This window comes from Pan troglodytes, chromosome 10, assembly GCF_028858775.2.
Source record: "Pan troglodytes isolate AG18354 chromosome 10, NHGRI_mPanTro3-v2.0_pri, whole genome shotgun sequence".
Classification (NCBI taxonomy): Eukaryota; Metazoa; Chordata; class Mammalia; order Primates; family Hominidae; genus Pan; species Pan troglodytes.
Genome location: NC_072408.2, coordinates 13121856 through 13136356, shown reverse-complemented (window position 1 = coordinate 13136356; position 14501 = coordinate 13121856). Strand labels below are relative to the sequence as shown.

The window sequence follows — 14501 nt, the reverse complement described above, 5'->3', positions numbered from 1 at the left end:
CTGAGACTGGGTAATTTGTAAAGAACAGAAATTAATTTTTTCACTGTTCTGGAGGCTCAAGATTAAGGTACCAGCAGATTTGATGTCTGATGATGGCCTGTTCCTCATAGGCAGTGCTTTCTCATGGCATCCACATGTGGCAGAAGGTGGAAAGGCAAAAGGCACTAGGGCATTCCCTTTGACTTTTTTTTTTTTTAAATAACAGCACAAATTCACTCAGGAGAGTGGAGCCCTCATGACTTAAATCACTTAGGCCCCATCTCTTAATATCATCAGTTGGGAGTTTAAATCCCAACATAGGAATTTTGTAGGGACACACACATTCACATCTTAGCAGTCTCGTTTTTCTCTGCAATGATTTTTTTTGTGTAGATGCACAAATTTTGTTACACTTATTACCTAGTATTTAAAGTTTTTGGACGATATTGCAAATGGAAGTATTTTTTAAATTTTATGTTTTGTTTGTTGCTTTTATAAAATTAGTTTTTATATTTTGATCTTGTATTCTTCAGCCTTGCTAAATTCACTTATTAGTTGTAGTAATAGTGTTTTTTTTTTTTTTTTTGAGGGGCAGATTCCTAAGGATTTTCTTCATAAGCAGTTATGACACCTTCAAATAAAGACAGCTTTTAGTTCTTCCTTTGAAATCTTTATACATTCTGTTTTGTTTTTCTTGCTTATCAAACTGGCTAATATAATCAGTACAATATTGAATAGAACTGATGGGAATATTTTCTTTCTGATCTTAGAGGGAATTAATTCATTAAGTATGATATAGTTGTGTGTTCAACAGCAGCAGTGCCCAACCTTTTTGGCACCAGGGACCAGTTTCGTGGAAGACAGTTTTTCCATCGACTAGGGTCAGGGGGATTGTTTTGGGATGAGTCAGATGCATTATGTTTATTATGCACCTTATTTCTATTATTATTGTATTGTAATAGATAATGAAATAATTATATAACTCCCATAAGGTAGAATCAGTGGGAGCCCTGAGCTTGTTTTCCGGCAGCTAGATAGTCCCGTCTAGGGGTGATGGGAGACAGTGACAGATCAGGCATTAGATTCCCATAAGGAGCACGCAACCTGGATCCCTCACATGTGCAGTTCACAGTAGGGTTTGGGCTCCTGTGAGAATCTAATGCTGGCTGCTGATCTGACAGGAGGCAGAGCTCAGTTGGTAATGTGAGTGATGGGGAGTGGCTGTAGATACAGATGAAGCTTCACTCACTGGCCCGCTGCTCACCTCCTGCTGTGCAGCCCAGTTCCTAACAGGCCACTGACCGGACTGGTACTGGGGCCCCCTGTCCTATAGCATATTGAAGAAGTTCTCATCTATTTTTTTAGTGCTGAGAGTTTCTACAATGAATTGGTTTAAATTTTGTCAGACAGTTTTGCTGTATATTTTAAGATGACCATATGGTTCCCCCTTAATTCTGTTAACATGAGGAATTGCATGGATTGATTTCAAATGGTGAGCCAACTTTTCATTCGTTTGATGAATCCCCTTTCTTCATGACGTGTTATCCTGTTTCACATCCAGTGCTAGATCTATTTGCTCATATTTTGTTAAAGATTTTAATGTTTATGTTAAGAGTGTTAGGTTTCTAATTTTCTTCTCTTTAATGCTTTTGTTAGATTTTGATGTCAGGGTTATGCTAGATCCAACAGAATATGGTGGTGTTTTCTAAAGAGCTTATATAAAATTGGTATTATTTCTTCCTAAAATGTTTGGCAGATTTCATCAGTGAAGCTTACTAGACTTGAAGCTTTTCATGTGGAAAAGATTTATATATAAAATTCAACTTTTAAAATAAAAAAACGGATTTTCTATTTCTTCTTGAATTAGTTTGGTAAATCAGTTTTTCATGGAACTTATCCGTGTATTTAAGTTGGTCAAATTTAGTTACACAAAGTTGTTTATAACATTTCCTTATTATACTTTTAATATCTGTGGAATCTGTAGTTGTAAACCTTCTATTATTTCTAATATTGATAATTTGTTTCTTTTTATTTTCTTGATTAATCTAGCTAGAGATTTTCTTATTTTGACTAATTTGTCTATTATATATTAATTATCATATTATATATTATTATATTATTAATCTTTCAAAGATCCAACTTTTGCCTTTGTTGTTTTACTTTTTATATTTTTCTTTTCTATTTTATTGATTTCTGCCCTTATTTTTATTATGTCTTGTCATTTAATGACTGGGTCTAATTTGCTCTTCTTTTACTAGCATCTTAATATGGAAGCTTAGCTCATGATTTTCTAAGACAAAATTTAAAATATAAATTTTCCTTCAAGAACTGTTTTTGCTGTACTCCTCAGATTTTGATATATTGTTTTTTATTACCACTAGTTAAAAATATTTATTTTTTGATCCATGGGTTATTTAAAAGTATTTTATTTAATTTCCAAATATGGTGGTGTGTTTTTCAATACTTTATTGTTGCTAATTTCAATATAATTTCATTATATTGAAATTGGTCATAGAATATAATCTCTAAGATTTCAAAATCTTGACATTTATTTACTTTTTTATCCAGTCTCTGTTTATCCATGTTTACATTTTTATGGCCCACAATTTGGTCTGTCTTTGTGAATATTCTGTGTGCATTTGAGAAGAATGTATGCTCTGCAGTTCTGGAATGTAATAGTTTATTATTTCCAACTAGGTCATATTGTTTCTTACAGTTTTCCAAATCCTCTATATCTTCATTTGTCTTTTTCCTACTTGTTTTTATCAATTACTGAGAGAACATAAAAATCACTGACTAAGATTATGGATTAGCCTATTTCTCCCTTTAGTTCTATCCATTTTTGCTTCATATATTATGAAGTTCTGTAGATGCATACCTCTTTAGCATTCTTATGTCTTGATGAATCTATTCTTTTGTCATTATCAAATAACCTCCTTTATTTTTTATTTATTTATTTTTTGAGATAGGATCTCACTGTGTCGCCCAGGCCTGGAGTGAAGTGGCACAATCATGGCTCACTACAGCCTTGGCCTCCCAGGCTCAGGTGATTCTCCCACCTCAGCCTCCCACCTAGCTGAGACTAGAGGTGCGTGCCACCATGTCCAACTAATTTTTGTGGAGATGGAGTTTTGCTATGTTGCCCAGGCTGGTCATGAATTCCTGGGCTCAAGCGATCCTCCCACCTCAGCCTCCCAAAATGCTGGGATTACAGGTGTGAGCCACCGCACCCAGCCACCTCCTTTATTTTTGGTAACATTCCTCATCTTAGGCTGTCTCTAGTCCTATCTAAGCTTGGCAACAATGGACCAAGATAACAAACTAAGGATTACAGTCAGTTATTCACTCATTCAACATATATGGTATCTACTATCATTTATCCAAGCAGAGGGATCAAATTAGTGAAAGAAAACAGGTAAAAATCCTTTCCCTGCTTCCCCTAAGTGAAGAGTAATCTTTTATGTTTATTTATTTATTTTTTGAGACAGGGTCTCACTCTGTCTTCCAGGCTGGAGTGCAGTGGTATGATCATGGCTCACTGCAGCCTTGACTTCTGGGCTCAGGTGATCCTCCCATCTCAGCCTCCCAGATAGCTGAGACTACAGTTGTGCACCACCATTCCTAACTGATTTTTTGTATTTTTTGTAGAGATGGGGTTTTGCCATGTTTCACAGGCTGGTCACAAACTCTTGGGCTCAAGTGATCTTCCCGTCTGGGCTTCCCAAAGTGCTGATATTACGGGCATGAAGCCACCTCACTGGCCTTGTTTGGTATTAATACACCTATATCAACTTTCTTATTTTGACTAATTTGTCTATTACATCTTTCTTCTCAACCTATCTATCTAAATTAAAAGTTCGTCTCTTGAAAACAACATACTAATTGAATTTTCCTTTTTAAAATCTAAAGGTGACAATCTCCATTTAATGTAATTATTGATATGGTTGGGGTTAAAGCTATTCTTCTGTTATTCATTTTATCTGCTGTCTTCTTTGTTACTTGTTCTGTTGTTAATTCTTTTTTGTCTTTTGGTTCAACTGAGTTTTTCTTTTTTTTCTTTTTTTTAGTACTATATCTCTTTATTGGCCTTTTCACTGTATTTCTTCATATTACTATTTTAGTGGTTGCTCTAGACTTATCACAGTACACTTTGATTGAATAATATAACATTTCATGTACAATGTACTTTTTCCATAATTTGTACATTTGTTGTCATACAGTTTACTTCTACATAAGAAGAGAGAAATTCCACAAGGTATTGCTATTATTTTTGCTTTCAACAGTCATTTGTCTTATATGGAATTTAAAAAGTGAACTGAAAGTGATGATTTATATTTACCTACATATTTATAATTTTCAGTGCTCTTCCTTCTTATATATCTGAATTTCCATATTATATCATTTCCCTTCAGCCTAAAGAACTTCTTTTAGTGCAGGGCTGGATGACAACACATTTCTAAGATTTCATTTATCTGAAAATGTCTCTATTCTGCCTTCATTTACTGAATCTAGAATTCTAGGTTGACAGGTTTGTTTTTAAATTTCATCACTTTAAGTACGTTTCATAATCTTTTGGCTTGTGTTATTTCTGATGACCAGTCAGCCGCCATTTTTATTGTTGTTTTCCTGTATGCATTTCCCTCTTTCTATTAGATGCTTTAACAGTTTTTCTTTAGTTTTCAGAAGCTTGAGTATATGCTTTTGTGTAATTTTCTTCCTACCTTTTCTATTTTGGATTCATAGTTTCCTGGATTTGTGGGTTGATTTTCTGATCAAATTGAGAAAAATTTCAGTTATTATTTCCTTAATTTTTTTCTGTTTCATTTTGTTTTACTGTCTTTCTGAAACTCTAATTACACGTACATTCACGTGTTGCTTAACAATGGGGATATGTTCTAAGAAATGCATCGTTAGGTGATTTTTGTTGTGCAAAGATCGTGGAGTGCACATACGCAAATCCAGATGGTATGGTCTACTACACAACTAGGTTATGTGGTATAACCTGTTACTCCCAGGTGACAAACCTGTATGGCATGTTACTGTGCTGAATACTGTAGGCAACTGTAACACAATGATTAGCATTTGTATATCTAAACACATGTAAACATAGAAAAGGTACAGTAAAAAATATATAAAGGATAAAAATGACATGCCTGTATAGGGCACTTACCAAGAATGGAGCTTATAGGACTGGAAGTTGCTCTCGGTGAGTCAGAGAGTGAGTGGTGGGTCAACGCGAAGACCTAGGACATTGCTATAGTCTATAAACATTGTACACTTAGGCTACCCTAAATTTACTACAAAATATTTTTCTTTCTTCAATAATAAATTAACTTTAGCTCACTGTAACTTTTTTACTTATAAAGTTTTAAAATTTTAAAAGCTTTTTGATTCTTGTAATAACACTTAGCTTAAAACACAAACACATTGTACAGCTGTACAAAAATATTTTTTCTTTATATCCTTATTCTACAAGCTTTTTCCTATTTTTGAAATTTTTAATTTGCTTAACTTCTTTTTTCTTTTTCGAGACAGGGTCTCATTTGTCACCCAGGCTGGAGTGCAGAGGCATGATCATAGCTCATTGAAGCTTAAACTCCTGGGATCAACTGATCCTCCTGCCTCAGCCTCCCAAACAGGTGGAACTATAGGCATTTTTTTATCTTTAAACTTTTTTGTTAAAAATGAAAACTCAGCACGCACAGTAGTCTAGGCCTACACAGGGCTGGAATAATCAATATCAGTCTTCTGCCTCCACATCTTGTTCCACTGGAAAGTCTTCAGGGGAAATAACACTCATGGAGATGTTGTCTTCTGTGATAACAATGCCTTCTTCTGGAATACTCCTGCAGGACCTACCCGAGGCTGTTTTACAGTTAACTTTTTATATTTTTAATAAGTAGAAGGAGTATCTCTAAAGTATTCATAAACCAGTAACATATATTATCATCAAGTACGTAATTGCATGTGCTATACTTTTACATGACTGGCAGCACAGTAGGTTTGTTTACACCTGCATCACCACAAACATGGGAGTAATGTGTTGTGCTATGAAGTCACTAGGTGATAGGAATTTTTCTGTTCCATTATAATTTTATGGGACTGTTGTCATACCTGCAGTCTGTTGTTGACCGAAACATTGTTTTTTGGCCCATGACTGTTTATTATTAAACCATTGATACTATTCCACTGGTCCCTGGGGCTCCCTATTTATATTTTTTACATCTTTATTCCTCTCTATGCTTCAGTTTGGGTAATTTCTATTGATCTGTCTTAAAATTCAAGGATCTTTTCTTTTCTTGTGTCCTGTCTGCAGTTAATCCAATCCAGTGAGTTTTTGATTTAGAGTATTGTGTTTTCTAGTTCTAAGATTTCCATTTGATTTTTTTCCTAAAGTTTCCAGATTGTTCCTAAAATTCCCTATTTTTCCATTATATCCGTCATTTCCTCTAGACTCTTTAACATATTTATCACAGTTATTTTAAAGTTCCTGCCTGCTACACTATTCACAATAGCAAAGACTTGGAACCAACCCAAATGTCCATCGATGATAGACTGGATTAAGAAAATGTGACACATATACACCATGGAATACTATGCAGCCATAAAAAATGATGAGTTCATGTCCTTTGTAGGGACATGGATGAAATTGGAAATCATCATTCTCAGTAAACTATCACAAGAACAAAAAACCAAACACCGCATATTCTCACTCATAGGTGGGAATTGAACAATGAGAACACATGGACACAGGAAGGGGAACATCACACTCTGGGGACTGTTGTGGGGTTGGGGGAGTGGGGAGGGATAGCATTAGGAGATATACGTAATGCTAAATGACGAGTTAATGGGTGCAGCACACCAGCATGGCACATGTAGACATATGTAACTAACCTGCACATTGTGCACATGTACCCTAAAACTTAAAGTATAATAAAAAAAAATGTTCCTGCCTGCTAATTGCAATATTGGGGCCATTTCTGTGTCTGTTTATATTAAGTGATAATTCTCTTGGTATAGATCAAATTTTTCTATTTCTTTGCATGAAATTTGTTTTTTACTGTGTATTAGACATTGGTGGAAGATATGTTGAAGAGACTCTTAATTCTGTTGTTTCTTTATAATAAAGGTTAAGTTTGGTTCTAGAATGTGGTTAGATTATTGGTGGTTCGTTTTGAACTATAGAAGTCTTGATTTTTAAACTACATTAGGGAAGGTCTATTTCAGCATTTTTCTTAGCCCTAGGCTGAATATTTTAGTCCTGAGACACAGTGTTTACTCTGAAGGCTTGTCCCTTATGAAGTTCCAGTAGAAACCCAGGTGTTTACCCAGCCCCTCCAACTCGTTAGAATTCAGACGGCAAACTCTCTCCCATGTGGTGTGTGGTAACTGAAATTTCTGCTCAGGTGTTTGAGCTTTCCAGCTGTTGTTTTGTCTCTGGGCTCCTTGTAGGCTCTCCTATAGATGTATAATTAAGGGATCAACCAAAGAGTTCAGAGGAGTTTATTTGCAGATTTAGGGGCTTCTTGTTTCTGACTTCCTCTTTTCTGACGTTTTTCCCTTTAGTTTCCAGCTATTCTAGCAGTTCCAAACTGTCTGCTGAGTCCTCAGGCAGATACAGCTACAGTTTTCTGCTTGAGTTCTGGCTGTCCAGTGCCATACAGACGGCCCTCATGGGAAAAGCCATTTAAACATGAATCTTGTCCATTATGGTTCCTTTTTTCAAGGATCAAATAATCTAGACTTTATTCTTGATTTTGGTCTTCTTCCAGTGCTTTTGAACAGTTGGCTTTAAATATTTCGTTAATTGTTTATAATCATCATCTGCAGGAAGGTTAGTCCAATACAAGCCACTGTGCCGTAACTACAGCCAGAACCTCATCAAAAGTTTCTAAGCTGAGGAGTCACAAGAGTAGACGTAGGCTTTAAGAAGGTCATTCTGGCAGATATGTGGTAACCTGTAGCAGGGGAGCAAGAATGAAGGTAGGAAGACAAAATAAGACTATTACCAGAGTCCCTGGTAGATGATGGTTATTTAGACTCGATGATGAAAGAGGAGACTGGTCATGACAAGCAATGGATGAGTTTGAGATACATTTTTGGCAAGATTTGGTGATAAGCAGGGGATGAGAAAAAAGGGGAAGTCAAGGATAACTCTCAGATTTCTTGTTTCAAAGACTGGGTGATTAACACCACTTACCAAAATAGGGAATACCAGAGAAGGATGAGATTTGGGACAAAAATCAAATTTCCTTTTGGATGCAAGTCTCAAGATGACAATAAAATAATTGTCCAGTAAACAATTGAATTTGTAAGTCTGAAGCTCAGGGAAAAGGTCTCATTTAATAGGTCTGGCTGCTACAACTTGAGTGAGATGTGCACATGCAGAGTGAAGGAATGCTACCTAGGGGACTGAGAACTGACAAGAGCTGGTTGGAGTTGGATGTTGACTTTCTGAATTCTAGGTGAAACTACTGGATAGGAGAGATGAGAGGCCAGCAAAATCAGCCTTCTTATAATTGGGATGTTTTAAGGAGGTTAACTGTGGCTGCTTTTCCCCCTCTGGATACAGGGTTACAAGGAAGAAAATAACACAGGTGAATGTTGTGGGAGATGTTTGCCTACGGCTTGCACCATTCAGCTAAGAGGAGGACAGATCATGACACTGAAGGTAGGAGCAAGCTGAACGCAGGGCTCCCTCACATATCACCATCTTGCTTCCTTTTTTGGAAATTTTTCTTCAAGAAAGAGGGGCTAAGTTTGGTTCAGTATTGGCTTATTTTTCTACTTCTTTCTGATTATATAAAGAAAAGATAGATGACTTATTGCAGGCACAGAATTTTCTCTTTTATTTAGTTATTTTGTTGCTCTTCTTGACAAGAGTGTACTTGGTGTAGGGCCTCACAATTTGGAGTTGATTGATCTTTTTTTTTTTTTCTTGAGATGGAGTCTCGCTCTGTTGCCAGGCTGGAGTGCAATGTCACGATCTCGGCTCACTGCAACCTCCGCCTCCTGGGTTTAAGCGATTTCCCTGTCTCAGCCTCCCGAGTAGCTGGGACTACAGGCATGCGCCACCACATCCAGCTAATTTTTGTAGTTTTAGTAGAGATGGGATTTCATCATGTTGGCCAGGATGGTCTTGATCTCTTGACCTCGTGATCCGCCCACCTCGGCCTCCCAAAGTGCTGGGATTACAGGTGTGAGCCACCGTGCCTGGCCTGGAGGTGGTTGATCTTTAAGATTTTCTCTAGCCTTGGGCGTCTGTAAGACTGGACAGGCTATCAGCGTGAAACAAACTCTGATCTATGAAGTCCGGACTAGCTGGTGGGGCTGGGAGGTAGTGCCCTTCGTTCATCTCTAGTTCAGTTATCAACTAGCCAGTTTGCTGTTGCTATATCTCAATCCTTCAAGCATTTAACTGGTCGGAAGAGTCTACATAGCAGCCCTGTTCATGGGATACAAGCTGTAAAACTGGGACTCCACTTCTGGTCTGTATTCTGGGTGTGGGGGCTTTATTATACACTGTCTTGTTGTTTCATGGTTCTGCAGATTGTTTCATCATCTCCATGGAGTCAAGCTCATGGTTTGAAGTGGCTTTGTGAACCAAACACTGTCTCTGACTTTACCCACTCCTCTTTCCTTCCAGCGTGATGAGACGCTCCAGGATGGCTGTGATACTCACTTCTGCAAGGTCAATGAGAGAGGAGAGTACTTCTGGGAGAAGAGGGTTACAGGCTGCCCACCCTTTGATGAACACAAGTGTCTGGCTGAGGGAGTGAGTACTCATTCTGCTTTCCTCTTTACTGTCTCAATCTCTAAGAACAAGATTCTTCTGAATAGCGTGCATCCCAGCTCCGGCATAATTTCTCAGTGTCTGAGGCACATCTCTGGCCTAGTTGAAGAATCAGTGAGATTACGAAATCAAAGCCTACGGAGAGATAAAATTCTCTGCAATATAGGATGTTTTAAAAAAATATTTTCCTTAAGGGAGGCTGAGTGTGTGATTCTTGAATAAGATGTGAGATCAAACTGATTTTTAGACTCCCTGGGAATGAAGATCCTGATGACTCAACTGGAAGAGAATTCAGAATCATCAAAATTGTTTCAGCCTGGTCAGGTAGGGTGGTCAAGCTGCTCACATTTATGATAGGAAAGCATAGTTTACATCTGGGCACTTAAGCACAGGGCTGTGAGTTCGGAGCTAAAAATCGGCCTGGAGTGACCTGAAAGCTGTCTACTCTGTACTGTTTGTGTCTAACCTGCAATTTTGCTGTTTTCTTAGGGTAAAATTATGAAAATTCCAGGCACCTGCTGTGACACATGTGAGTACGTTACTAATATCTTGTCCCTTGAAACCCATCAGAGCAAGTCTAGGGGCTCTTTGCAGCTTGCTCCTTGAAACCCATTAGCAAGCCCCATGACTGTTCTTTGGAGTAAGCTTTATTTCAGAAAGATATTTCGTGACCACTGGTCAGTCGTTATGTTCAGTCTTGCAGGGAGCAGCCTCCCCTCCTTGGATGTCATCAGACTGCCCTCTTGAACTCCCTTTTAGATCCCATGGAGCAATCTCTTTCCCCTTTTCCTGCAAACTCCCTCCTGTCTCCAGCTTCTTATGTGCCTTTTCCCTCATAGGATCTTTGATTGCTCATTGTCCTATCCTGGGACGATATGTTCCCTCTCTAACCAAAGCTTCTTGAAGACAGGCACCTTGGATCTATGATCCTGACAGAGTAGACTCTCAACACATATCTATTCATGAGTGTGCTAAAGCTATCTCAAAGAGAAAGTGAAGCCACCAGCTGGCTGACAACAGCCCACATGTGCTGTGGGGGCTGGTCTAAGTTTATCACCCCCTCTTCTTCACTCTGAGCTCCTCTTTACCTCGTAGTTATGTCCTACTGATTGGTTCTCATTGCTCACAGCAGCAGCTTTGGAGACGAGACACAAATCTGCACATCAGACAGTGTTCTTCCCATACATGCTTGTGTTCGTGAGCACAAATAACTTTCAGGATCCCAATGCTAATGCCATAGTTTCTGAATATAGAATTACTTGCCTGGACTAAGATTTTTTGTTTTAGGTTAGGGTTTTTTTTTTTTTTTTTGTCCTGGGTTCACAGGTCCGTGCTTATTTACAGATAGAGAAAGGAAGAGTGAAAACATGAATACCTTCAGTGTTCAATCATTCATTCTTGACAGCCCCTGCAATTGCTGTAACCAAATCTCAGATCGAGGAAGCACTCTGAAAGCATGTCTTTCTATGATTCCCATTTGAATGGTTTAAGAATGTGAAGTCAGGAAACCATCAGAGAAGAAGAATTCTCTCTAGGCACACTGCACGTGGAATTTGATTAGGAGACTGTTACCTACAAAACCACCACAAAGGGTCTTTGTTGGTCAACTCATTCAAGAGGCTTCGAGATCTTTAATAAGGACAATAAGCCAGGCTCAGGGCCTTAAATCCACAGCAACATAGTATAGTATGCTGGTCTAAATGTTTTTCTTTTTTTTAAAATTCATCCTCTTAATGTAATTGGCAGGCTTTCCCTTTACAAAGAAATTATCTGGAAATTAGGAGGCAGACTAATATGTAGTTAGGGTTGATTTAGGTTTGGAGCCATCTAAGGACAGAAAACTCCCAGTGTTCAGACTGGAATGGTGAGCTGGGATTAAATTTTTGAATTCCCAGTGGGCCAAGTAGAGATTCAGATCTGAATGCCACTAACCCCTGTGTGAAAGGAAACCCATGTCAGCAACCTGGAGTCAGCAGTACCCAAAGAGAGGCCTTCACAAAGGTGCCTAGGGATCTTCTCGGTCCCCAAAGAGGCAGGGTATGCCCTTATATCACCATGACTTCGCCTTTCCTCTTACCCCAAGGCAGGAATGAACAGATAGTAATTATACTTATTGACTACTTCATTGCCCATTAGCTTCTGAATGTAGTTACAAGCACAAGAGGGTTGCTTTAGCCATGTGGTTTTTAGAGTCTACAATGATACAAAGGCAAGTCTTCCTCATTTTACATCACCATAGCACAGTGAATTTAGGCTCTTCCTGCAATTAAAATTGTACCATTAAGTGAGTTAAGTCCAGCAATAACTATATCTCTGCATATTTCGGGCCAGGAACAGCTGAGGTGAACCAGGATAACTGAATTCCCTCCCTGTGGCTGGCTTTATTTGGTTACTGTGAAAGGGACCTATTTCCAGCCCAGTGAGGGCACTGGGGCTGAAGAGTGTTCTCTAGAACCCCAGCCAGTCCTCAAGTTTCACCTCTCACCTGTCCTGTAGGTGAGGAGCCTGAGTGCAACGACATCACTGCCAGGCTGCAGTATGTCAAGGTGGGAAGCTGTAAGTCTGAAGTAGAGGTGGATATCCACTACTGCCAGGTAAGGGCTCTGCTTCAATAAGGGCTGGGTACGGAGGGCTGAGCTTCCGTGTTCGGATACCTATCCTTAGTTACATTCTAGAAGGATCTGGAAAATTCGCAGGGAAGAGAAGGGAAATAAACTGGAAGCATTTTTTTTTAAGCAAATGTTTTATTGAAGTAACTGGAAATTTTTGACTCCAGGAAAAAAACAAAAATGGAGGAAAGACTCAGCAACTCCTTTACAGAAAATGGAGAGTTATTTATGCAAGATGGGGGCCACAATTCTTGAAGATCAATCAAACATATATAAAATTTTCCTGCATAAAACATGCATAATCAGGCATAAAACATTTTATGCATTAACATGCATAAAAATTGCAGCTAGAGGGGTGTGGGTATGATATTATTACCATAGAGAAGAGGACATGCCAGACCTATGATCTTCCTTTACAAATTGCCTAGGTGTCCTGGGTGCTTCTGGGTGAGATCAGACCTGCCTTGCTTGGAGGGGGTCAGGGAGAAAGCAGGCTGCCCCAGAGCCCTGCCTAAGCCAGGACTTCCCACCATTGTGAAGCTCCCATGTTCCTCTGCTTTCTTGCAGGGCAAATGTGCCAGCAAAGCCATGTACTCCATTGACATCAACGATGTGCAGGACCAGTGCTCCTGCTGCTCTCCCACACGGACGGAGCCCATGCAGGTGGCCCTGCACTGCACCAATGGCTCTGTTGTGTACCATGAGGTTCTCAATGCCATGGAGTGCAAATGCTCCCCCAGGAAGTGCAGCAAGTGAGGCTGCTGTACCTGCATGGGTGCCTGCTGCTGCCTGCCTTGGACTGACGGCCAGGCCAGAGTGCTGCCAGTCCTCTGCATGTTCTGCTCTTGTGCCCTTCTGAGCCCACAATAAAGGCTGAGCTCTTATCTTGCAAAAGGCTGCTGGTGCACTGTGTCGTAGGGCTGAGATGGCAACGGTGGGCAGGGGCTGAGTTCTGAGACTGGTTCTGAGGAAGGAAGCACAGGTCCCATCTGCAAGCCTCAGTGTCAGTGTGAGATACTGCCAACCTCTGGGGAAGAGTGATGTCTTTGCCTCCAGGGGTGGGAAAGGCATAGCATGGGGTAGGCCTCTTCTGAAACTCAGCACAAAGTAAAAGGGATTTTCCCAGCAACACTGGATTCTCTAGTCTCTGAATGGAGGGGCTTCTGAACATAGCAGAAGGGTGGGTCCTGGAGTCAGGCTCCTGCTGAGATAGATACTATTGTTGTCACATGGCTGGCAGTGTGGAGAAGGTGTCTGACCAGGTGTGCAAGGATTTCTCTGAGCCCGTGGCTCACAGGGTTCCTGTGTACCCATAGTGGCCCCTGTGGGAGGGAGAGGTGCTGACGACTGATGGGGACCTGGAAACAGGGTGCTGGCAGGTGCAGTAGTGTGGTCCCCCAACTCAGCCTGAGGCCATGAGCCCCAGATTTGGAGGCAGACCTGGGCTCCACACATGGCCCTCGCTCAGCTGTGTGGCCTCAAAACAAGCCCCTTGGTGGTTCTCAGACTCAGTTTCCTCATCTGGAAAACAGGAGTGTTGTTCTCACTCATAAGGTGGTGAGGATAAACAACCTCAGCCTAAAATAGGGCCTGCAAGTCCTTAGGTAACTGTAAATTGCTCTGTAATCATGTAAGAAGTGGCGAGAATAACAATGGGGAGATCAAGGCTTTCGGTAGGGAATAAGAGACTCTAATGTTAACAGCAGAGCATTAGGGATTTCCTTTGTGGTGAGGGCTGGACCGGCTAGGTTTCTTTCAGGCTTTATGCTTGATGCCAAGGTCCTACGTACTCCAGACATCCTTCAGTGGAAGAGGAAGTGGTGTAGATAACACCAAACATCATCCAGTCCCTAAATCACTAACTGGTACTGTCACTTGCAGTTAGAGATGGTCCTTCCTTAAAATTTATGGAAGAATTTTCATGTACATGCTGGCAAGATGGTGGGGACTCTTGCTGGGGAGAATACCCATGAGAAAGAAGGGGATGTCCTGGATTACAAGAATTTGATGAAGAATTGATTTTCATTCCAAATACTTTTGACACAGGAGAGGCTCAGCTCATTGAAAGTACTGGATAATGGAATCAAAAGGGACTTAGACATCATCTAGTCCACTGTCCC

At 39.9% G+C, this 14501-nt stretch overlaps 1 protein-coding gene across 1 annotated transcript in view; it reads left to right on the top strand.

Moving 5' to 3' along the window:
• Positions 1-13275, top strand: part of VWF (von Willebrand factor) — a 176571-nt gene extending 163296 nt beyond the window's left edge. Inside the window, exons 48-52 of the mRNA XM_001160508.8 lie at positions 8552-8650; positions 9626-9754; positions 10262-10301; positions 12269-12366; positions 12949-13275. Coding sequence (XP_001160508.4) covers positions 8552-8650; positions 9626-9754; positions 10262-10301; positions 12269-12366; positions 12949-13137 — 555 coding nt within the window. The 3' untranslated portion in view covers positions 13138-13275. The remainder of the gene's footprint in view (positions 1-8551; positions 8651-9625; positions 9755-10261; positions 10302-12268; positions 12367-12948) is intronic.
• Positions 13276-14501: the final 1226 nt, after the last annotated feature.